This window comes from Meriones unguiculatus, chromosome 10 (assembly GCF_030254825.1).
Source record: "Meriones unguiculatus strain TT.TT164.6M chromosome 10, Bangor_MerUng_6.1, whole genome shotgun sequence".
Classification (NCBI taxonomy): Eukaryota; Metazoa; Chordata; class Mammalia; order Rodentia; family Muridae; genus Meriones; species Meriones unguiculatus.
This window is the reverse complement of record NC_083358.1, coordinates 33367026-33391209: the sequence shown is the minus strand read 5'-3', so window position 1 is coordinate 33391209 and position 24184 is coordinate 33367026. Positions and strand designations below refer to the sequence as shown.

Genomic DNA, 24184 nt, shown 5'->3' with positions numbered 1-24184 from the left:
CTGGCTTTTTCTAAGTAAGTAGCTGCAGGAAGGAATATATCCCTAGTGCATCCTTTGTATTGTGGTCTGCTGTTTTTATACTGTGACTGTGTTCTATTTGTTATACTCAGGGTAATAAAGGAATTTCAGATGTTGGCTGTCAAACTCCTTCCTTAGTGAGGGTCAATGGGCACTCACTGGTCTGGAAAAGAAAATTAATAGAACGACCCTTAACCCCCACCCCAATTCTTAAAGAGTCAATGTGATTACTTCTACATGGGGACATGCATTCTGTCGCAAGTAGTGATTACTGTGAGACTGACACGGGACATGGCACCCACAACACACTGTCCTATTCACTCTTCACCACAGCTAGACAGCAGTTGCAGCCACCCACTTCCTCCTCTGGATGTCCTAGGCAATGTCTTTGGCTTTAGGACCCTAAACAAGGTTAGGTTTGTCCTTGCTGTTTCTATTGCATGTCCCTCTTAGCACACAGCCCTCCTCTGATTCTTCTCTTCCACGGTTTAACACTCATATCTCACTCTTGAGGAGTGAGGCCTTTTGAAAGGCAAACATGTGACTGTGGCAGTGAATGTTTTACTGAGCATGTTTCTAGCTCCTGTACCAGCGCTGTTCATGAACCTTCCATAGCTCGACCACGACCCTGTAGAAACGGAAACACCAGGATTACTACAGAGGCTGAATATGGATGGAGTGTGGCTGGCCGTTGTGCATGCATATCCTAGCATACCCAGCATCTTCCTTAGTGCTGGAAGGGGCGTCCCACTCAAGCTGCTAATGACCTAGGTGTATCTGTGCCTCCTCCTCCTGGCTAGTCCTTCCTAGCTGCTGGAATAGGACAGCAGCAGGCAGGTCCCAATCTCAGGAGCCATGGCGTATATGGTGGGAGTGAGAAACTTCTGTGGCCGTTATGTACTCGTGTTTTGTTTCTGAGACAGGGTCTCACTATGTAGCTTTGGCTGTCCTTGAACTCACCATGTAGACCAGGATGGCCTTGAACTCAAAACAATCCTGTTTCTGTCTCCTGGGACCTAGGACTAAAAATGTGTGCCACCACACCCGGCTACTAACTGACCATTTACCCCTGGCTCGGCCAACTAGGGAGTCTATATAGCTCCCAAGTAAGTGATTGTGTACTGACAAATGTATGTATTTGTCATATAGCAGGGTGATCCGGGCAAGTTATTGGGCCTTTAGGAGTTTGGGGTTCCTCTATGGAATGTATAGCAGAGCTGGCGTCAGGAGTGCTTTTCAGAATAAAAAAACATGTGCACTAAAACAATGCTAGCATAGCAGGCCTCGGTGGTGTCCAGGAACCAGAGAGTAGCCTGACTCCTGCAGGGCCTTTCTCCGCTGCACCTGAGGTCAGGACTGCCTGTTAATGCCGCTCCAACTCCCTCTGAAATCATTTCTCTAGCAGGTAAGGGAACAGCGCCAGCCCATGGCAAAGTCATTAAGGTGTGGTTGCGCAACTTTTGACTATGAAGGTGTTGTCCAGATTCCAGCTTAGCACTGAACACCAAGAAGTACCTGCATTCCATTCTAGCATGTATAGCTAGGCTGGGCAAGCCAGGACGCCAAGAAGCTGCCCACGTCCACATGGCAGTGCACTGTGTCTGAGCTCTCCTTGTTTGCCTGGAGGGGCCTAAGGTGACAGCTCAATCACACACCAACAGCAAGGACACTCAAGCCAAGGAACCCTGTGTGCCTATGCAATTAACATTTTGCTAACTGGAGCTAAGGCAGAAGTTGGTGGAGCTAAGATCTGACCCTCCGAACATGTCACTGCTGTAGTGGGCAGTGCCAGTACATACAAACCTGTGTGCAGCGTGATCATATGCTCTGGATACCCTACCCAGACACAGGAGACAGCTAACCTAGATAATCTATCTGGCCACCGAAGTTGGTGTTATTCCTCTTTCCGAGGGGGTGGGACAGGGGAAGGACCTTGTCTGCCTGTATACTGATCACTATGGCCTATCTATGGAGGGTGGAAAAGAGGCCATTCTCAATGGGCTGGAAAAGCAGGTCTGGTCTACGTAAACCAAGCATTTCCCTTAAGTCAGTTGCTGGGAAGCAAAAGGAAAAAAAAAAAGTAGTAAGGACTAAAGTGACCTCTGAGTAAAGGCACAGGAGCAGTGGGTGCTCCTGTGTGTGTGCATATCTTACCTCAGGCTGAGGAACTTTCTTTCAGTTGGGTCCCGGGACTCAGCGGTCTAGTTCCAGTCACTTCAACCTGCTGGCTTCTTACAGAAGGAAAATAGGTGACTTGAATTTCAAGTCTCCTCCCCACCCAAGTGGCCAATAGCTTTAGGTAGACAAATGACAGGAAGTGACTGGAAGGGCATGGGCGGTACTGATACAAGTTGGACAGTTGTCTCCCACGTAGAGCTGGCAACAGATCATTGCTGGCTTTCTCCAAGCTCAGAATTGTAGGAATTATGCACCTGAGATAACGTACAAGTCTCAAACCAGCTCCAACCATCTTTTGTACTTTCTTACCCACTGTGAAATCCCAGTTACTCAGGCTTCTGAAGTACATTTGGTGGGATTGGTCCATAGACCCTCCTCAGAGGTCAACATCTGCAGATGCTCAACTGTTCTCTATAAAAAGATGTTTGCATAAAACCCACGCATGCATCCTGTATACTTTTGGTCATTCCTAGCTTCCTTGCTTTATGTCAATGTAAACACCTGAAATATGACATGCTATAAGCTGCTCCACTCGCTTGTCTAGGGAATAAGAAAAGCCTGTACATGGTCAGTACAGAGGGAATCTTCCTGGTTGATCTGATCCCCAGGTGAGACCTGCCAAGGTACACGGCTGACTGAGTTCTGAGGATCAGAGTGGGGTTTCCTTCTGTTTCTGCTCATTTTGTTCTTCCGTGGGAGGGAGGGAACCGTAGGTCAGCCCTGGTAGAGCAGGCTGCTTCCTGTTGGTTGGCCTGCTTTGCCATAGAGATGGCGTTTCAGTTACAGGCTGCTACACTGTTAGGCACAATGAACTGGTGGTAAAAAGGCCACCAGTCCAAAGACACCAAAAGCAGAGATCAGTCTCAAGTTGGGTATAGCATTCACCAGTAATCCTTGCACTCAGGAAGCTAAAGCAAAAGGATGGTCCATTTGTAAAGCAGCTTGGGCTGCACAGCACTCTGTCAAAAAGAAAAGAAACCTGGGTCTGAAGACTGCTCAACGCTTCGAGTGATGGGAGAGCTGGAAGCACATGTGCCACAGAGCAAGAGCTTGCTCTGACAGGCTTAAAATGTGAAGGTAATGGACAGTTTTAAATCCTGCAACCCTGCAGCCTTTTTCAATATCAACAGAGACCATGAAGTACACTTTGATGTCTTGGTCTGCCTCCTGAAATGGCTCAGGGCTGCTTTGGACACAGGGACATGCTGCAGGAATGACAGCACAGCCTCAGGAACAATGACACAAAAGGCAGAAGGTGTTTGTGGTTTTACCTAAACGTCTTGTTTGTTAGGAGGGAGCTGACAGGCCTGCACTGTCAGGAGAGATCAGCACTGGGAGGCTCTGCAGTGGATGGCAGCACTCACGGGCTTCTGCGATGGGTGAAGGAAAACCACCATCTGCTGGTGGGCAGCAGTGTCAATACACTGGGAGGGGAAAGGAAGGGCTGGAAGAGATCCAGGGCCCTCTCTGCCCACGTTAAAACTGAGGAGCTTCCTCTGCCTACCAGTCTGTCAGTGCCAACACGTTCGGTGTGTCTCACTCGTCTCACACCCATAGGAAGGAAAAAAACAATGGATCCTGGGACTGGGGAGAAGAGAACTGCTCAGGCTCATTCTGAGCAGGGCACACAGACTGTCATATTTATGTCCCAACCTGAGTCCTGCACACCTGCTCCTTCCCCCTCCCCCCATGAGACAGAAACAGGCAAGACCCTGATGCTGCTTTTGGCTGCTCATGGCTCAGGAGATGTGGGTGGGGATGGGGCACAGTGGATAAAGGAAAAGTACTGAGGCAACACCTTGGGCTGGAAATAGCTTTACAGTCAAAAGCTACAACTCTGTATGTGCAAACAGCAGTGCCTGTGGAGTAGAGTAGAGCCACATCACGCAGGCATGTCTCACTAGTTTGCAGTCTGAGGAGTCCAGAAACTGCTAGGCATTAGTCATCTCTTTAACATAGCTATCGGCAGTTATGGTTTCTGGCTATGATTCAGTAAGTTTGCTTCTCTAACGTTCAGAATCTTAAACTAAATCTTTTATTTCAAAAACAAAATCAAAACATTTTTTCAGGGAGAGAAGGTGGGCAGAAGAGGGACATTTCCTTATTATCCGCTCCTTCCTACCTCCTCAGGCTGGAGAGGGGAGAACAACAACATGGAAGAGTGTCACCTCTGTTGGCTCACAGCCTTGTGGGTGTGGTTCGTAATCTGTACTTAGCCACACAACTTCCAGGAAGGATAGTTTTTGGGGAGAGCTCCATGTCATCAGCTCATCATCCCCTTTCTCTATGTCCACACGCAACATGGTAGAACCAAGCAGGCCACTCATCTACAATAGAATATCAAGATGTCTGCCCTTGCTTCCTGTGCTGCTAGGAGAGGAGAAAAAGGAAGAAAGCAATAAGGTACAGGGAACCTTTGTAAGCCATTTGGTGCCTGTCCTTGCACTGTCAGTGGCATTTCAGAGACTTGCCTGAACCCCAACCTCACATCAACGGGACAGGTTTGGTCATCTGTACTGGAGTATATAAATCAAGCAAGGTTTGATCCACAAGTAGACTGTGGCTCATTTCTGGGTTACGTTAAAATGTCACATGTGCACAGGAAACAGGTGAAGAAGTTTTTTGAGGGAGGTGATGCCGAGGCAGAACTGACATCTAACCCTCTAAGGGAGATGCTCCCTATGGTAATGTCAGGAGCTATGGTGCTTCGAGGAAGGTATTGGTTCGGAAGATGGAGGAGACAATCTTCCCAGTAGCATTGATGGTGCCTTCACTGTCTGAGCTGGACTCGGAGTCACTGCTCCCAGAGTAGGCACCCAGGCCAGGGAGGATGCCGATGCAGACAGCAGCAGGTGGGCAGTGGATGGAGGGTCCGCTCAGAGGAGGGCTTCCAAGAGACATGCAGGATGGGGCCTCTGCAAAAGGGAGGACTGGAGGTTAGTCACCACTCTTTCCAATGCTAAAGATGTCATCCCCAGGCCCTTGACACCATGCTGGGGCTTTCTGAAAGAGGAAAAAAAAAGCCCCAGCACTGCAGAACTCTATGCAGTCATGGGAAAACTTTGGGCATCTTTGTGTTACAGTTGAAGGAACTGACAGAGAAGAGAAAAGACAGTTAGGACAGGGAGCCTGCCCACACTCTCTTGCCACCCACCAGTTCTGAGATGAGGAACAAACCATTTAGAATCACCTATCATAGTTTGATTCCCTGTCTTCACAAGTCATGGTATTACCGCAAGTGGGACTCAGGGCTGATGCCTTCTTAGCTCTCTTGTGGTCCTCAATAGGAGGCTGGACTAAGAGACCACCTGTGAGCAGCACTAAGAATTCTATGATGCCATCCTCAGGGACCAGAATACCAACCAGCGGTGATTAGTCATGACGTTATAAATATTAAGGGCCATTTTCCCATGATGGGGAGACGAGCACCTCAGAAAATGACTTATCATCACTTTTGCTTTTAGTTCTTTTATGCTGAGAACCACTGAAGGAAACACTATAAAACCATGTTCAATGTCACCACATATAGTGGCATATATGGCTCTTTTCTTCCAAGGATATGCACAGTGATTCAGCTACTTCAATGACAAAGGTCTCAATCTACAATATGCAGAACTTGACAATTAAAGGAAAAGTTAGGAGTCTGGAGAGATGGTTTGGAGATTAAAAGCACACATCCTATGCTCTTGAAGAGAACCTGAATTCAGTTCCCAACATTCGTATCAGCCAGTTCATACATTGCAACTACCTGTAACTTCCACCTGGAAGACCTGGAAGCCCTCTGACAGTCTCCATGTTGCTGAATTCATGAGCACACATCCAAGCATGTACATACAGCCACAATTAAAAACCAAAATTTTCAAAAATCAAACAAACCTAAACTGAGAATGGTACTCCATTCTTTCTTCCAGCCTCATTTAATCACTGTGACAACTTGTATGTAGGTGTTCTCTCTGCTTGGTAGAGTCAAATAAATTGCTAAGTAGACAGGTTAGAGTTTAACACAATAAAACTACAGTAGAAGATTCTGCACGAAAGTGATGCCAAAGCTCACTGGAACGCAAAGCTCAGCATTCCTAAGTCACTGCTTGGGACTGACAAACTTTTTCGGGGTTTGCCTTCTGCAAATTTACATCTCACTTGTGCAGATACCTCAAGAGAATGCAAAAGGGACATTGAATCCAAGGCTACACTGAGAGGGTAAGAGTTACCAGTTGTCTACGACACAGAATTCAGCTAAGGGTGTCTGTTCCTCTCTAGTAGGGAAGGGAGAAACTGCTAAAGATAAACTATACTCAAATATCTCAAAAGGCAGAATGAGAGCAGTTCTTGGCAGACAGCGATAATGGTTTCAAGGAGGCAGTGGCAAATGTTTGCAACAAATATAAAAAAGCTAACTACTTTTAAGATGTAAAGAGCTCTTCTAATCTGTTAAAAGAATACGTAAAACAAGCTGTGGGGCTGGGGAAATGATTCAGTGGTAGGTGCTTGCTTAGCATGTACTTGGGCTCTGGGCTTGATCCCCAGCACTAAAAAATAAAATTAAAAAAAAAAAAAAAAGAAGCAATCAACCAACAACCAAAAAAAAAAACACAAAGAACAGGGCATGGCAGTGCACATTTACAATCCCAACACTTGGGAAGCTAAGACAGGAAGACTGCTTCAAGTTCAATACCAGCCAGGGCCAACAGAGAGTCTGTAATAACAGTAATAATCATAATCCCTCTGCTCTTCTGCAGCAGCAGCAGCGGCAGCACCCTGGGACAGCTCAGTTATACCAGAGGCCTTGTCTAGCATGGTGTAAAGTCCTAGGTTTGATCCCCCACTGCAAAAAATTTGACATGGCAATTGTACTGGGTAGTTTCATGTCAACTTGGTACAGTTATTTGAAAGGAGGGAATCTCAACTGAGAAAGTGCCATGATAGTATCTGGCTGTAGGGTATTTTCTTCATTAGTGATTAATTTGAGAGTGTCCAGCCCATAGTGGGTGGTGCCATCATCCCTGGGCTGGTGGTCCTGGATTCTATAAGCAAGCAGGCTGACCCTGCTTTGTGGCACACACCTATAATCCCAGCACTTGGGGAGGCAGAGGCCAGTCTAGTGTACAAAAAGAGTCCAGGGCAGCCAAGGCTACACAGAGAAACCCTGTCTCAAAAAAAGAAAAGAAAAGAAAAGAAAACAAAAAAACAAAACAAAACAACAACAACAACAAAAACCAAGAAAGAAAAAATTAAAAAAGAAAAAGAAAGCAGGCTGAGAAAGCAATGGGCAGCAAGCCAAGAAGCAGCACCCCTCCATGGCCTCTGTATCGGCTCCTGCTTCTGATGAACTGTTATATGGAAGTGTAACCCAAATAAACCCTTTCTTTCCCATTCGCTTTTGGTCATGGTGTTTCACCACAGCAACAGCAACCCTAAGACAGTAATGCATGCCTATAATCCCAGTACTTGGGAAACAGAGGCAGGAAGATTAGAAGCTGACTACAGAGTAAGTCTGGCTACAAAGTAAGTCTGAGGCCAGCTTGACCTACATGAGACCTTGTTTTTGTTTCTTGTTTTTTAAAAGAAGACACAGATGACAGGAGCACAGGAGCAGTTCACAGAACAATAAAACCTGAGTTCTAAACACAGGAACAGAAATGATGTATTAAGAAGGAACCGTGTGAAACAGCTCAAGGAAATTTGGCAATGACCTCCAAACTTAACCAACTGTTGCAGAACATGGTCCTTGGAATAAAATAACCACTATCTTTATCAGATCAGCTGTGGCTGCTTGCAAGAGACCATTCTGATCAGGCCTGTTGACTACTGATGTTCCCTCAGAGGAGGAGAGGGTAGGAAGGGTCACTGGATCTCCCTTTCTAAAGGTGAAGGGTCTTTTCCAGGCTCCGGGCACAGTGCCAAGGCTTTCCCTGGAAAAGCTCCTAAGTAACAAAACAACCCAAATAATCACAGAAAGACTGTGATCATCTTTGTGCCATAAAAGGAGACTTTAGGCACTCCTCCCGGCCATATATGATTCTGCCCTAACTGAAGCTGGGATAGAGTGTGGGGATATTTAGAAGGTGCTGGGGAAGGCTGAGGGAAGCTCTATCTATGCAGCTAAGGGAGGCAAACCATCATCCATGCTAGGTGAAGCCTCTACCAACCCCCAGTGTGGCTGCTCTGGAATCTCTCACTAACCTCTCTGCAGTAACCTCTCACTCATTTTCTGTAAGCAAGCCCAATTAACACTGGTTCTTCAGAATGAATTCTGGTAGAATCTTACTTTGGTTTGTTTTTGGGGCCTTCTAAAATGGGCACAGATGTTGTTTATATTTCTAGGGGAAAGGACTTCTCACAACATTAATAATGTTCTGAGAACTGTTTATAGCAGCAAAAGGGAGGTGTCTACAGAAGCTGCGCTGGTAACTGTTTGTCAATTTGGCAAAAATTGAATCACCTGAGAAGACAAAACCTCAACTGAGGAATTGCCCTCATAGATTGACTTGTGGGTATGTCTGTGGGGCATTTTCTTAATTAATGATAGCTGTGGGAGGGCCCAGCCCACTGCAGGCAGTGCCACCCCAAGCAGATGGCATAAGAAGCCATAGACAGAAAGCCAGGAAGCAGTATCTTCATGGCTCCTGCTTTGCTCCCGCTGAATTCTTGCCCTGACTTCTTATAGGGATGGATTGAAAACTGGAAGTGTAAGATCAACCTTTTCCTCCCCAGATTAGTTTGGCTGAAGTTTATCACAGCGAAGAGAAGCAAACTAGGACAGTAGGCAGTGTCAAAAATAAAGAATCTTGGGCTGGGGCTGTGGCTCGGCATACTTGGTGGAAAGGCTCTGGTGTCCATCAACAGGACTGTGGTGGAAGAGGGAAGGAAAGAATGACAAGCTTGTGTCTTCACTGGAAATGAATGGTCTGTAGGATGTGCTAAATAAAAAGGGTGACAAGTAGGACAAAATATGCAATGTGGGGAGAATCAGGAACATGCCCATGCACATGTCATGACAAAGCCTGAAAACAAAACATGAGAAGCTGCAGCAGTGTATGGCCTGGGAAGAAACTGGTGGCTTACGAGCAGGGGAGACTTACTTTTTACTATGCTCCTTTTACCCCCATTTATAAATTATTATATACATATATTACTGATGCAGACATTGTTTTTAAAAGGCAAATATAAAAATTCAAAGAGCATCCTGGCCATTTCAGTCATAGCAGAATGGGGTAGGGTAAGATGACGGTAAAAATCTGATAGTTTTAATATTTGAGACATGACAATGAGTTGTATAATTCATTCCTTGAGTGTTTGTTATATTATTATGCACCACACAGAATGCTTTCAGAAGCAGAGAATAAAACAAAGAATCAAGTTCAGAGTGCTGAGGAGGGCTGTAGCTGGCTTATGGAAGGATGGAGTGAAGTACAGAGCTGCGGCAGGAATCTGAACCACTGTGACACTGGAATCGCTTAAGTGAAAGGACCAGAACCTCCAATTATCTAGGAAGTTTCAAGAGAGAAAAGAGACTGCAACTCTGACAAATTTCATTCCAAAAGCAGTTAACTGCTCAAAGAGAACAAAACGGTGCCCTCTGATCTCACCATTTGCGGATGTTTCCTGCCAGCTCCTGCCTTTGCTGGACCACATTGTCATATCAACTTAGCACAGGAAATTATGAATAGAGAATGTTCTTGGAATGCAGGCAGATGGAGAGAGTACATAGGCCATCTTGCATGTTTGTTGGCTCTGCTCAAGCTAATTTTCAGCGGGGAAGTTGAATTTCTGTCAGAGTAGAGGCTACCTTCTGAGGACCAAGGCAAAGCCTTCCCCTGCAAAGGGCAAGACTGAAGCAAGCTTTAAGGACTGCTGGTTTCTTCTAGGGTTTTTCCTCCCAGCAGAGAAAGGTATTTCTTGCCTAGCTTGTACAAGAATGTAGGGACAGGAAGGCAGCATTTAGAATGACAAATGTAAAACTGCTTCTGCATATGGAGAACAGGTCTGGATGCAGACATAAGAAATGTACAATGGTGTTTCTCTGTGGAAATGAAAGACGAAGAGGGTGTGGGAAGAGGCTGTTCGTTCATGATCCTTTTTAAAGGTACAGCTACCATTCCTGGTAGTGTAGAGAAACAATTTAAAAAGCATATAGTATTTGTTTGAAAAAGAAGTAAATGTAAGCCCTGTCTTACAGATGACCAAGTGAGTTGAATTTAGATCCTCAATCCCACAAGTGGAACTAAAAAACTCTTGAGTTCCTCATTCAGGCCCAAGAATACTCCCCTTTACTTAAAATTTCATGCTACCTAATAAAGAGGCAGATTTCATCACATAAAAAGTCATAAAAAGACTCTGAGGCTCAGCCCAACCCAACCATATCAGCAGGAGCTTGGCATGGTATCTCCCACAGTGAAATTAGAAACTTGACATTTGGCAAGACAGAGAAGAACCCTTTGTGAGCAGAGGTCATCTGACTAGGGATTATAAGCACTCCTGGGACAACTCAATTGTTATTTATCAGTGCTACTGGTTTGTAACAGACTACTTTTGTAGGGCAGCTGACATATTTGAGGTATAAGTTCCTAGTTAAGAGTTTGGCAGGCTTGTTTAAAGAAAAATAATGCATCCCTTTACATAAGATGCAGTGAGTCCTGTCTATCAAGAGTAGAATGAAGGGACCACACCCACCTTGAGCCTTGTCATCTGGGCCAGGGTCTGTTTTCAGTCTCTTCACACTATTGCTACTTTCTGAGCTGTAACAAAAAGCACAGTGAATTGAGCTACATTGAATCTTAGGAATCAACACCTAGAAAATCAGGGCACCACAAATATTTAAGAGAGTCTGAGGCAGTCTCAAGGAGCTGGGGTGATTGGAGTGAAAAGCCCTCATCTCACTTCCTAACCTCTTCCCAAATATAACATCTGTTAGAAACCGAAGGACAGAGTATGCAAACTTAGCCTTTCTGTCATCTTTATCATTCAACTTGGGTAGAACCACTGACAGATTTCAAGAGTATTCACAATGACAGAAATTTAAGGAAATATTTCTGATAACATGCAAAGTCACCCAAAAGATTTTCACTAACACATTATATAAAGAATACGTTAAAAAAAAAAAAAAAGAATACATTTCAATGGAAAGAGACATTATTCCAGTGGAAAAGATGGTGATGTAAGTCTAAACAGGTTATCTCATATATATATGAGCCAGAGTCTAATTTGTGGCATAAAACACAATAAGGTCTGGAGCAATAGTAGTATATAGAAGAGAGTGAATGTAGCACAGGATCAGAAGTCTCTTTGGAAGGAGGAGATTATACCCACAGCTTCTCAACAGCAGGCAAGTGCTTTAGCATAGAACTACAGCCCTGGCCCAAGGTCTTCTGTTTGCATACTTTTGTAAGGTAGGAAGACAGCTATTTAGTTTTGCTGAGTATGCCAGCCTGGTAAGTTTCAAGGCCTATCACTAAAAGAAAAAAACAAAGTACACATAATGAAAAAAAAATTAAGGTCTTACTCATTTCCCCCCCCCCCCCCAAAGCAAGAATATAAGAAAAAAATACTTTCAAAACAAAAGAGAAAGGCTTGGGGATGTAGTTCAGTTGGTAGACTATGGCCAATACCCTGGGAAAGCTCTGTGGGTTCAACCCCCAAATTAGCATAAACCAGGCATGGTAGCATACTCCTGTAATCCCAGTTCTTAGGTAGAGTAGGAGGATCAGAAGTCCAAGGTCATCTTTGGCTGTACAGTGACTTTGAGGACAAACTGAAATCCATACACCCTGCTCTATAAATAAATAATAAATAAAATAAAGAACAAAAGTAAAAAGACAATAGTAAGATGGTAGAAATTATATTTTGAAATCTGAATATACACTACACAAACTAGTAAAAAACAGATTAAGTAAATATATTTTAAAGGCATTTAAAGGTGTTTATCTACAAACTGAATAAAATGAAAACAAACCCCTAAAAACTTAATACCCAGAAGATTATAACTAGAAGTATAGATAAAAAGAGGATCAAGGCAAATATTAGCATGGAAAAGGCTGGGGTATGGTGATGCCCATTCTTCCTTGTCAACCTGACTACATCTGAACTAAGTAAAATCCTGGTATTCTAGTTGTCCTGTTGCTGTACAGCGGCACCATGACCAGATCAACTCTTACAAGAAAGCATTTAGTTGAGTTTTGGAGATTTAGCTCATTATCATCGTGGTGGGAAGCATGGTTCTAGAGCAGTCGCTGAGATCTACATCCTGATCCACAGGTAGAGACAGAGACAGAGACAGGGATAGAAAGACACAAACAGAGTCTCCTCAAACTCGCTTAGAACATTAGCTTCAGGAACAAGGACACAGTCTAAGAGCACACCTGTAATACTAGCAGTTGGGAGGCAGAGGCAGGTATCAAGAGTAGCCTGGTCTATAGCAAGTTCCAGGCCAGCCAAGGTTACACAGTGAGACTCTGCCTTAAAATAAAAATCATGATCTACAAACCACAATTACACAAGTTATAAATTAGTAAGGAAAAAATACTGTATTAGATAGTAATATGTCTGGAGGAACATTTTAGAACCAAGTGAAGTATGAACAAGTTAACTCAATATTAAAAATTTTAAATATATTTCAACATTATTCCTGAGGCAAAGAAGAAATCACACTAGCAATTTTAAATACACAGAAGGAAAGATAAAGCTGTATTCAATGAGAGCTGGAAGAAGTAAATAGCCTTTAGTGCTTCTAATTGAAAAGACTGAAAATGAATGAGCGTGGGCATCCCACAGGAATTTATAACAATAAATGTTAAGTGTAAACTTGAAAAAAGCAAAGATGATTTCTTTAAAGATATGAAGCAGGTTGTTTTGTTTTGATGCTACATACACACTCTGGGTGATTCCAGATTTTCACAGGGAATCTGAATCGTCCACACAACTTTAATGGCTTGGACTCCCACACTTTAAATTCACTGAACCAGAATTGGTGTGAAGGCTAGGATAAATTCTCATGTTATTTTAATAAATTAGGGCAGGGAAGATCAGAAATTCCTGCCCTAAGAGTCTAACGTGCCACCTTGCTGTGAAAGCAACATTAAATGATGTACTTTGAAAACCCAAGAGAGCCTCCATACAGATGAGCAAGTAAGCTAGCACAGCCCTCCCTAGTTATGACAGAAAGTTAATCAACTGAGACAGTTGGAAAACCCACTTGGCAACAGCAGGAGTACCCAAAGGCTAACTGCCCACCAGGAGAGCTCATCAAACTGGCCCATGTATGATTCCTTGGAGCTGGTGGACTTTGAAACGCTTATGTGGAGATAAAAGATCCCTGGTTTGTTAAGGGCCCTCCTCAGACCACGGATCCTCCCCTGCCGCTGCTGTACCACGATGACATTTTACATGTGCTCAGTGTTCTTAGGAACATCTGCAGCAGATAGATGTTGTGCCAAACCACAAGACTGCATCAATATACTCTATTCAAAACATGTGGCTCGTTGCCAGTACACCATATTGATTTTCCTAATAGACTGCACTTAACATCATTTCGCCCACGGTCTGGTTGGTCAAGCTGATTCAATCACTCTGGTGCCATTTCAGGATTTGAAAAGGGAAGAGGAAACATGACAAAGACTTATCAGAATCTACGGCAGCGCTACCCCCCGCATCAGTTAAAGTGAGCGGCAGCCAGGCCTATGACGCCGTCACAGCTGCCATGTTCACTCTGCCTTTGTAACAGCTGCTCTCTGGGTTGTTTTCTCCCTTGCTTGCAATCAGAGCCCTGGTGCTCTATCCCATCAACAACTTTCTAAGCCTTTCTCTAACTTCCGGGCAGAGCTGTGCTTCTCCAACCTGTCACCCCTCACAAATAGCCCTGAGGCGCTTCATGCCTCATTTGCCTAGAGACACAAAAGCTTAAACACTGAACTCTTGCTTTGTTACTGTACAACCTAGGACAAAAGCTCTTCACATCTCCAGTTGTCTTTCCATCTGTAAAACGTGTCATAATAAATGACATTCTGTGGAACTGGTGAGAGAAACCTGTGAGACCGTTAGAGGAAGTCTAACACCCGGCAGGTGCTCAATGAAAAGGAGCTGTATGCCAGCTAAATGAGTGATTCAGTCAGTCTAGGGTCAAAGGCTGTAGAGACACTAACTCCGGCAGGGGAGAGAAAGGCAAGCACACTACAGCACTGTCACAGCATCATGATGAATAACCATTCGCTCTGGGTACCATTACAAGTGGCATTTCAGAGTAAGTGGCCAGAGGGAGATTTACACTGTGCACTCGCTGACCTCTTATGCTTCACAGCTCCTGCCAACAGCTTTGCCTGGGAGAACTTGTTCTTGGTTTCTATGGGTTTCACAGACAGCTTCTTCTCTACTTCCTTATTTTCTGCAGAAATTCCAACCTTGTTGAGATTACTGTGAGTTACAGGTTAAGGGTCAGATTAACCAAAAGGAAGAAATGCTATAAAGCAAAGATAAATCTGGAGGACAACAAATATAATCCACAGGCTGCTTGGCAGAACTTAAACCAGAGACCTGCCTGTCTTATCCTCCCAAGTGGTTGGGATACACACCTAACCCACCAGATCCCATGTGTTTGTGAACATGTGTATGTGAATAAAGGCATGTGTATTTCACTATGTGCATGTGTGGAGGTCAGGACAATCCCAAGACTTGTTTTTATGACTTGTTTTGCCAAGTAACCTCCTGTATCAGACTCCTGAATGTGCCCAGCCTGCTCATGCTTTTGAAAACGGCCTTCAGGCTCCTGTGTTATGTTTGCGGAGGTCCTCATTTGAAACCTTCTTCCTGGAAGTACGTTGACATGCTGCACCAGGACAAGTCCTCGTGGTTCACAACTCAGTGTCACTGACAGTCATGAGGACCCTCTGCAAAACTCAATTTCACCCTTGAGAGGTAAGGTGTATTTCTAAGGAAGTAATATAATTTTTCAATTTCCTTTATATTCCTTAAGATCTTTGTTTTGTGGCTGGTAAGATGGCTCAAGGAGTAAAGGCACGTGCCACAATGCTTGAGTTCAACTCCCAGAACACCCATGGTAGAAGGAGGAAGGAGGAACAGACTCCTACAAGCTGTCTTCTAACTTTCCACATGTATATCTCACACACACACACACACACACACACACACACACACACACACACACACAGAGAGAGAGAGGCAAGCGCGACCTGATGGTGCAGGCCTATATTCCAGCTACTTGAGAGGGTAAGCTCTACCCTGGGTTAGAGAGTGATCAAGCCTGGGAAAGTTAGAAAGATCCTGTCTCACAATAAAAAGGCTGGTAACATATGTCAGTGTAGAGAGAATGCCTAGCACATGTAAAGTCCTAGTATACCCTCCAGGACCACAAAAAGGAGAAAAGGCCCTAAGCAAAGTATTTGTCACGTCACGCTCATGGCTAGCTCACTCCTGCTGTTCTCTCCACTAGCACCTTCCATTTTAGGCTTCCTCGAAACTTACTAAGCAGGTAGATATCTGACATGGTGCAAGCTATTAAGATGTAATAGTGCCTTACTGGACAACAGTGACATCTAGTGTCCAAGAAATCCAAGACACAACCTTTGAAGAAAAAAACAAAACAAAACAAAAAAACTGGGTACTGGACATAGGAATCAAACTCAGGTCATCAGGCTAGGTGGCAAATATCTTCACTGACTAAGCCATTTTGCCAGCCCTCAATCTTTATTTTCTTAAAATTACATTTAAACACACAATGGGAGATGGAGTGCATGTATTCCAACAAGTGTATAGAAGTTCAAGACAACTGCTGGGAGTCAGCTTTCTCTTTCAACTAGATGCATCCCAGGGATCAGGACATCAGGGTTTAACAGCTGAGCAATCTTCTCAGCCCTAAGTGCTCATTTTTATAAGAGGGAAAAATGAAAGAAACAAGAGATTTAATTTTCCTAGTAAAAAATGTCAAAATCATTAGCACATTGCAGTTTCTACTTATAACTCTGTCACTAAGGCACAGAGCTAAAAAAAAAAAAAAAACAACACACACCAAAATGATGTATTTTAAATAACAAGATATAGATTTTTAAAAAAAGAAAATATTTAACTTTTCATGTTTTTAAAATAGAGAAAAAGGCCCTCAGATGTCCCAGCTGGTGACAGCGCTAGTGGCAAGCCTGACAATCCAGGCGGTGGAGTGAATTGACTCCCACCAGCTGTCCTTTGCCCTACCTTCATGTGCGTGCTCCTGCTCCTCAACTAATAAATGTTTTCAGAAGTTAAAGGAAAGTTCCAACCTTTGGAAGGGAATAAGTAGTGCTATTTTTTCATTCATATCTAAACCCTCTCCCTCTAAAACAAACACATCTCAAAGATTTTAGACTATTAGATGAGCCACTTCTGGCTCTTTCCTTCCTTTTAGTTGAAAACTGAAGGGCATTTACACTCACAGCACCACCGTCTAGAATGTTCCTCTGGTAGTCATTTTTCTGCTATTCTGCCAACTTAAAATAAAACAATTTATGTGAAAAGTGTAAAAAAGGCTGGTCTGAAACATGATATAGAAAGAGCTGCCTATCTCACACATGTCAGCTCATATTATTATTCTAGCCTCAGACTGCACCCAAATGCCACTGACAGAAGCAAGGCTGGCAGTACTCATACTCCCAGTGCTGACTGACATTAAGTCCAAAGCCTCTGCCTACATCACTGTTTAATGGACCTACTACACATGCTCTGCTGGAAAACACTAGCTAGCACAAATATAGAATCCTACCATCAAACCAGGCATAGTTGGCAGACAACTTTAATTCTAAGCTCTGAGGAGGCAGGTGGATCCCTTGAGTCCAGCCTTGTCTACACAGTGAATTCTAAGCCAGCCAGGGACTCACACTGACTGTCCTCCTATCAATTATCAATTCACAGATGAAGCATGTTCAAACAGAACAGTGAGTTTACTCAACTTACAAACTTGAAACACCCAAATAAGCTGCCTCACAGGAGGATAAAAATTAGGATGGCCTACCAGTAGCTCTTGTAGGTTATTTCTCATCTATTTATAAATTTATTGAAAAAGTATTATATTCTAGGCATTGGGAAAAATCAGTCATTCTGTTGTTACAGCACTTATTTTACATTCCAGTAGTAAAGAGGTAAAATGAGCCAAAGCAAACAAATGAAAATATCCTCTATTTAAAACAAAATTATGGGGCTTGGGGTGTAGCTCAATAGTAGAACATGTGCTTAGAATGTTTAAGTCCCTGGATAATACTCTAAATACCACCAAATGGTATTACAGACAATAGTCAGGGGTTGCAACTACATAATAGGGTGCTTAAAAAAAGGAAGGCAGAGCTGAGACCTAAGCCATGAAATGCGAGCCTTGGGAAATCTGAGGGAAGAACATTGCACATTGAGAAAACCATGAATTTGAGGCCTTGAAATCTAATCCATTTGATGAGAGGGAAACCTAAAGGCCAGAGGCTAGAGTCCAGTGAACATGAGGAAAAGTGGCTACAAAACACCAGGGGCAGATGATTTACCCTAAGTCATGCAGAGCTGGGTCGCATCTGATCAGGGAATGCTGACTTGAGCTAGGCATGGCAATGTACATCTTTAGTCCCAGAACTCAGGAGGCAGAGGCAGGTGGATCTCTGTGAGTTCAAGACCAGCCTGGAATACAAAGTGAATTCCAGTCTAGTGAGAATTGGAGATCCTGTTGAGGGAGGGGGAGGCGTCTACTTTAGACTAAATGTCACAAAGATCACTAGAATATTTCAAATAGTAAAGCCACATGACAACATGTAACTTTTAGAATTTCCCATTTCTGCCCAAAGACTAGAATGTTGGGAATAAGAGTACAAGTGGAAATGAATTAGTAGTTATCCTAGACATACAGAAGAAAATGCAGTGACAAGAAGGACAGCAAGATTTAGACAAATTTGGAGTACCTTTGTAAGGAATTTTGGCTAAGGCAGAGTAGAGAAGACTAGAAGATCAGAAAAAGACTCTAATGAAGGGAAATGTGATTAAGAGTCAATGCGGTGTGAACCGAGAATTTTTCATGAGCTAAGTTAGACTTGGAGGTGCCCATAAGACATTCAAAGGCATGTAGAAGGTGTCTGTAACGCAACACTCAAGAGGCAAGACAGTCACAACTTTGAGGCCAACCTGATCTATGTAGTGAGATCTCAGAAAAAGGGGGGGAAGATATACAAGTGGATGCTTCTAACAAGGCAATATTAAGGCAAAGTAAAATGATCCTTCATGGTCATCACTACAGAAATAGTCTCGGTGTACAGGAGGATTGTCTAATCTTGCTGAAAATAGAAGAGTGAGAGGAATGTTTCTTAACATGGCTTTTTAGATCTGGGGAGATGGCTCATGAGTAAAAGCACTATCTGGGCAAGTTCAAATCCTGAGCACCTGTGTAAACCCAGGCAATGGTGGAGACAGGCAGATCCTAGGAGTGTACTGGCAGCTTAGCTCTTACAGCAGTACTCAGGTTCATGAGAGGTCCTATGTCAAAAAAATAAAGCAGGAAGTTAAAGAGTGGGGCAGAGGATATGATCATCTTTGACTTCAGCAGACAGGTACTGTGCAGACACATGCTTATAAAAGATCATAAACATGCCCTTTTAAACCTCAGGAGCCAATTTCTCCCCAGCGAGACTGGCTACATTGCCCATCTGTTTAAGTCTAATCCTACAAGGCAAGAATACCCTGCTATTGACCATGAGACCTTACGGCCACCTAATCCTGAAAAATGAGGAATGCTGATTACAATAGATGTGCATGAGCAACACACACCACCAATCACAGCCAACCATCCAGAGTCATGGGGACATCAGTGCTAACAAACTGTTGGGACTAGGTAGGACACTTTCTCTTTGTGAGAAAAAGGAGTCATTTCTCCCCAAGCACAAAGGATATTCTGTACTCCTTCAGTTCCTCCAGCTCTTCTTCTCGTCGCTGCTTTGCTATCAGTTCCTGCTGCCGAGAAACCTCATCAAGGAAGTTGGTCTCATCTTCGTCTAAACCTCTTACCATGTTTTCTGGGGAAATAATTGAACAAAGAGCACTAAGAAGACTACAGGAAACATAATCTTCTTTGATTTTTCCTTTCCTACATTTTAAAAAAGAACCATTCATTCATTCATTCATTCATTTATTGTGTGGATGCTGTATCTATGTGTACACATGTGCCATGGCACACATGTAAAGGCCAGAGGACAACCCTTGGGATTCAATTCTCTTCTTCTAGCTGTGGGATCTGGGGATCAACTCAGTCTGTCAGTTCACTCAAGAACTCGTTCCCACCCGGCCACACTGCTGGCCCTTTTCTGTTTTAAATCAGCAGCAGATTCTTCAGGCAAATTAAGAGAACTGTTAAACACCATGGCTTTTTTATAAACAGCATGGCACAGAGTCAAAACATTTCTCCATTACTAGATAGTAGCATGGAATTTAAATGGTACCTTAAGCTCTAAGTACAAATGTTCACTGTGGCTTATAAGGCAGAAGATGGTCTTTTCTTCCACTGAATGAGCTCCAGGAAGCTGGATAATCAATATTAATTCTACTGCTAGTAACACTGAGGCCAAAGTATGTCAAAAGGCCCAGTGAGTCCCTGGAATGTGGTTTTCTGGAGCTTACTGAATTTGAACTGCTCCTCATACTCCTGCTGCTTCCTGTCTTTCTGCTCCTGCAGCCGCTCGTACAGAGACCGGGGGTCATAAGCCTCCTCTGGACATTCTGAAAGGAAGATGGGATAAAGGAAACACAGAATTTTGGTTGCTTCATATTATTTTGGAATCACAAAGAGTTGAAAAAATGGGTAAGTCTCTAAACGGTCTGAGGTGAAAATAACACAAAGCCTATAGCGTCCCTTTGCACCTCAGACAGAACGGGCAGGCATTTTCAAAGGCAGCCATCGGTGCCACCCTGCTAACTGCATGAGCAGCCCGTCCAAACTTAGCAGCAGCATCCTTGATTCAAACTGTGCTTCCACCTGTAACAAGGAAGAGACCAGCAGAATCTCCTGGAAGGTGGTGGAGAGAAGAGGGCAAATATGGAGTACTGGCTCTGCTGTAGAGACTTTACACAGGTTCCTTCATCCTGTGAGCTTGGTTCCTAAACTCTAGTGAGGACAATTAGCACCTTCTTGGCAGCGCTTTGAGAGGATTAACGAGTTAAATGAGGAGCTGCAGTGGTGGTTCAGCAATTAAGAGCACCGGCTGCTCTTCCAGAGGACCTGGATTCAATTCCCAGCACCTACATAGCAGCTCACAACTGTCTATAAATCCCGTTTCAGGGCATCTGACATCCTCATACAGACATAAATGTAGACAAAACACCAATGCACATAAAAATAAACAAATAATTTTTTAAAAATGGCTTAATAAGTGATGTCCAACTTGAGGTCAGTATACCTTCTGGGTCTTCTGGTTTTCGGACTTTATCCCATTCTTCTTGCCTCCTTTTGCGCCGCTCATCTAGTTCTGCCTCAGACACAAACCTCTTTTTGATGACAAGGTTACCATCATCCCCTCCATCCATAATGGAATAGTCTACAGGGCAAAAAAAAAAAAAAAATCAAAGGAGAACTACAATTAAAATTCTTAAGAAAAATAGGGATGTAGCTCAGTTGGTATGCTGCTTGCCTAGCGTGCACGAGGCCCTGGTTCAGTCCCCAGCACCACATATACTGGCTGTGGTAATGCACATCTGTACTACAGCACTTGAGACCTGGAGCCTTTTACATGGGGGCTATCCTGGCTTACCAGGCAGTAAACATCCATGCTATCCACAGTCAGCAAGAGGTTCTGGGATCATTCTTAGAACTCAGTGTTCTACAGTATGTCACACTGGAGGTATTTCTGTAGCACCACACTTGTTCTAAGCCTGTATCCAGCGTTATAGCTGTAAAACTTGTCACTGCACCTTCATTCAGTTGCTGTCTCAAGAACATGACACTACCTTGATTTACCTGTTCTTGCTTCCACGGCAGATTCTAATGGAGACTCTCAGGTACTCAAGAAGCCTTAGAAGTAAAGTCAGGTCTGCGCAGCAGGGAGGTGACAGGTCTAGGCACACAAAACATGAATGTAAAGAGTGAGAGCAGAAGAGCCAGGCTCTCCTAACCTTCAGCGCCACGCTCTAGGGCATTAAGTGGGTGCTGCTGCCGGCCCTGACCATCCTCCCTGTGATTCAGCGGCCACATCCATGCCACTGAGGACTCTGACTTCAGGCTTTCTTACTCCTACACCTCCAATCCCTTTATGTATATCCTGATATACAAAGACACCAAACTTCCTTTCTACTCTTTCCTCAACTCTTCAGAGAAACAGGGAGAAGGAAATAAAAGGCAGGAAAGTTTTACTCCTCTTAAAAGTCAACATTTTGGAGCTGGGGATGTGGCACAGTGCTATAGCACTTTCCTAGCATGTGCCAGCCTTGTGTTGCTGTTTTAATTTTTTTCTCAAGAATTAGGGTTAATCATGTACTCAGGCATGTTTTGTGTTCTCTACATCATCACTACCCACCAAGGGGCACAAATACAACCCAATGTCCATTCCAAAATGACCTCTGACTACCCAAATAACAGTTCACTAGAAACGAAATCTAGCTTAGTTAGTCTCCATTCACATTTTTATCCACTTCATCATACTCTTCCTCAGAAACCACATTTCCAAACTAAATCTGGAGCTAAAAAAATGGCTCAGTGACTAAGACCTCTGACTGCTCTTCCAGAGGATCAGAGCTCAATTCCCAGTCCCTACATTTTGGCTTACAATTGTCTGCAATTCTATTCACAGGGGATCCAACATCTTTTTCTAGCAGACATACATGAAGGTAAAATACACCAACACATAAAATAAATAATAATAAAAAGCCTCAAAAAGCAACCAACAATTTGAAGCTCTTCCCATGTGGTACAGACTTTTTGCGTGTTATCAGATTTCCATGCATAAAGAGCCTATGAGAAAGTCTTGTCACACTTGAAGCTGAACCCCAGGTTCAGTCATCTGTTCAAAGTGCACAGGCAGCAAGTGGTGGAGTTGAGAATCAAATCCAAGCCTGACATCTCATTTTCATATTCTTGGCTAGGTATGGTGGCCACCTGACTGTAATCCCAACACTCAAGAGGACTGACGCAGGAGGGTCATGAGTTCAAGATAAGCCTAGAATGCACAGCAAGTTCGAGGCCAGTCCAGCATGTACTATATAATGACACCTTGTCACATACACACATATAAAAAAATTCACATTTTTATCCACTTCATCATACTCTTCCTCAGAAACCACATATTCTTAATTAAAACAAAAACATGGCTAAATATGGTAACTAATACTTGTAATCTCAGCACTCAGAAAGTTAGGGCAGAAAAATGGGCTAGAGGTCAATTTATGCTACACAATGAGATCTTATTTCAAAAAAATTAAGGGATGGTGTCTTACTATTCTATTGCTGTTAAAGAACATCATCATCAAAAACAAAAAAGAATGATCAAGGCAACTGATAGAAGAAAAAAAAATTTAATTTGGGCCTCAGGATTTCAGAGGGTTAGAGCCTGTTGACCATCAAGGCAGGGAGCTTGGCAACAGGCAGGCAGGCGTGGCACTGAGGCAGCAGCTGAGGGAACTGACATCTTGATCTGTAAACACAAGGGAGAGAGCTAACTGGGAATGTAGAGGGGCTTTTAAACCTCACCGCTCATCTCCAGTAACATACCTCCAACAAGGCCACACTCCTAATCCTTCCCAAACAGTTCTGCCAACTGGAGACCAAGATTTCAAATATATGAGCCTATGGGGGCCATTCTCATTCAAACCACCACAGTTGGGTAGGGAGCTCTGAGTACTAGGCTCTGAGCTCATTCCTCCACATGGGAAGAAGAATGAGAAAACAAGGGCATGTCAATTTCAGCTATTTTTTTTTCTCTATCAAATTCCAGTGCTGAGAGTATAATGGTTTTGTTATTAAAGAAAAAAAAATGGAATCAGGGCATTAAACCCAAACATTCAAAATAGAAGAATTCATCTTAGCCTGAATCCATCCTACTGCTGAAGTTTAGTTGAGAAACTTGAGAATTGTGAAAATTACTAGAAAGAAAACTTAAGTAAACTGAGAGAAGCCTTTACCCTCACCTGGGCTTCTCCAGATGTAGCAGCTCCACCCAAGGCCTCCAGCCGGATGCTTGGGCCAAAAGCAGGATTACCCTGTCTCTGTGACTTTGCAAAATTCCTCAAGCTCTTTGGAGCAATCTCTTAGGAAACAAGAGCCAATGACTTATGAAATGAACCCAGCAGAGAATGTAAACTATGTAGGTGAAATAAGCTGAACCCTTGCTTCCCCTTTCTACTGTTCGCTGTAACTCTCCCTTCTTACCCTGTATTGGCTGTCTCTTTTCCTTCCGATACTTCTATTTCCTAGCAAATAACTCGCAACAGGACAGGTCCTTACAGACTCCACCTGACATCACAATCCATCACATACATCAAGGAAAGAATCAGCCAATTCCTCTTTTAGACCTTCAAGATAGGCCACTGTACTCCCTTTCTAGGCAGCCAACTCCCTCTCAACCTTACAATTCTTGCTCTGAAATCTCTGTTCCTATGAATTCCACACATAAATTTAATCTTCAAAATGACAAAAGCTGAGTCTTTTCCAACATGATAATGCTTCAATTACAGGAAGCTAACTCCTACTCCTAACTTGCTGCTTTTCCAAAGAAAACAGCCAGTATTTTAATCCTACAAGACTTGAGAGAGATATGTTTCACAGCAGTGGAACTTGCCTAGCCTGGTGGCACATGTATGCCTGTAATCCCAGCACCTGAGAGGCAGATTACAGAAGGACCAAGAGTTTAAGGCCAGCCTTGAATACCTGAGACATACCTCAAAAACCAGCAAAAAGACTCACAGAGTAAACATGTGTGATGCCAAGCCTGATGACCTGAGTTTAATTCCCGGAATCCACACAGAAAAAAAGAAAAATGGACTCCAGCAAGCTGTCCTC

At 43.5% G+C, this 24184-nt stretch overlaps 1 protein-coding gene across 9 annotated transcripts in view; it reads right to left on the bottom strand.

The window, feature by feature from the left end:
• Window positions 1-4208: 4208 nt before the first annotated feature.
• The window catches only part of Psme3ip1 (proteasome activator subunit 3 interacting protein 1), a 29199-nt gene continuing 9223 nt past the window's right edge, over window positions 4209-24184 (bottom strand). For 4 of the 9 annotated variants that reach the window (XM_021654982.2, XM_021654981.2, XM_060392195.1 and 1 more), the window contains 7 exons: window positions 21152-21248; window positions 20595-20732; window positions 19819-19917; window positions 19096-19217; window positions 14473-14603; window positions 10870-10934; window positions 4209-5111 (listed from right to left, as the gene is read on the bottom strand). In XM_021654982.2, the coding sequence (XP_021510657.1) occupies window positions 4894-5111; window positions 10870-10934; window positions 14473-14603; window positions 19096-19217; window positions 19819-19917; window positions 20595-20721 (762 nt within the window). In that variant the 5' untranslated portion in view covers window positions 20722-20732; window positions 21152-21248 and the 3' untranslated portion in view covers window positions 4209-4893. Of the gene's footprint in view, window positions 5112-10869; window positions 10935-14472; window positions 14604-19095; window positions 19218-19818; window positions 19918-20594; window positions 20733-21141; window positions 21249-24184 lie in introns of all 9 variants that reach the window. The other 5 variants (XM_060392198.1, XM_060392197.1, XM_060392196.1 and 2 more) reach the window with 2 other exon arrangements.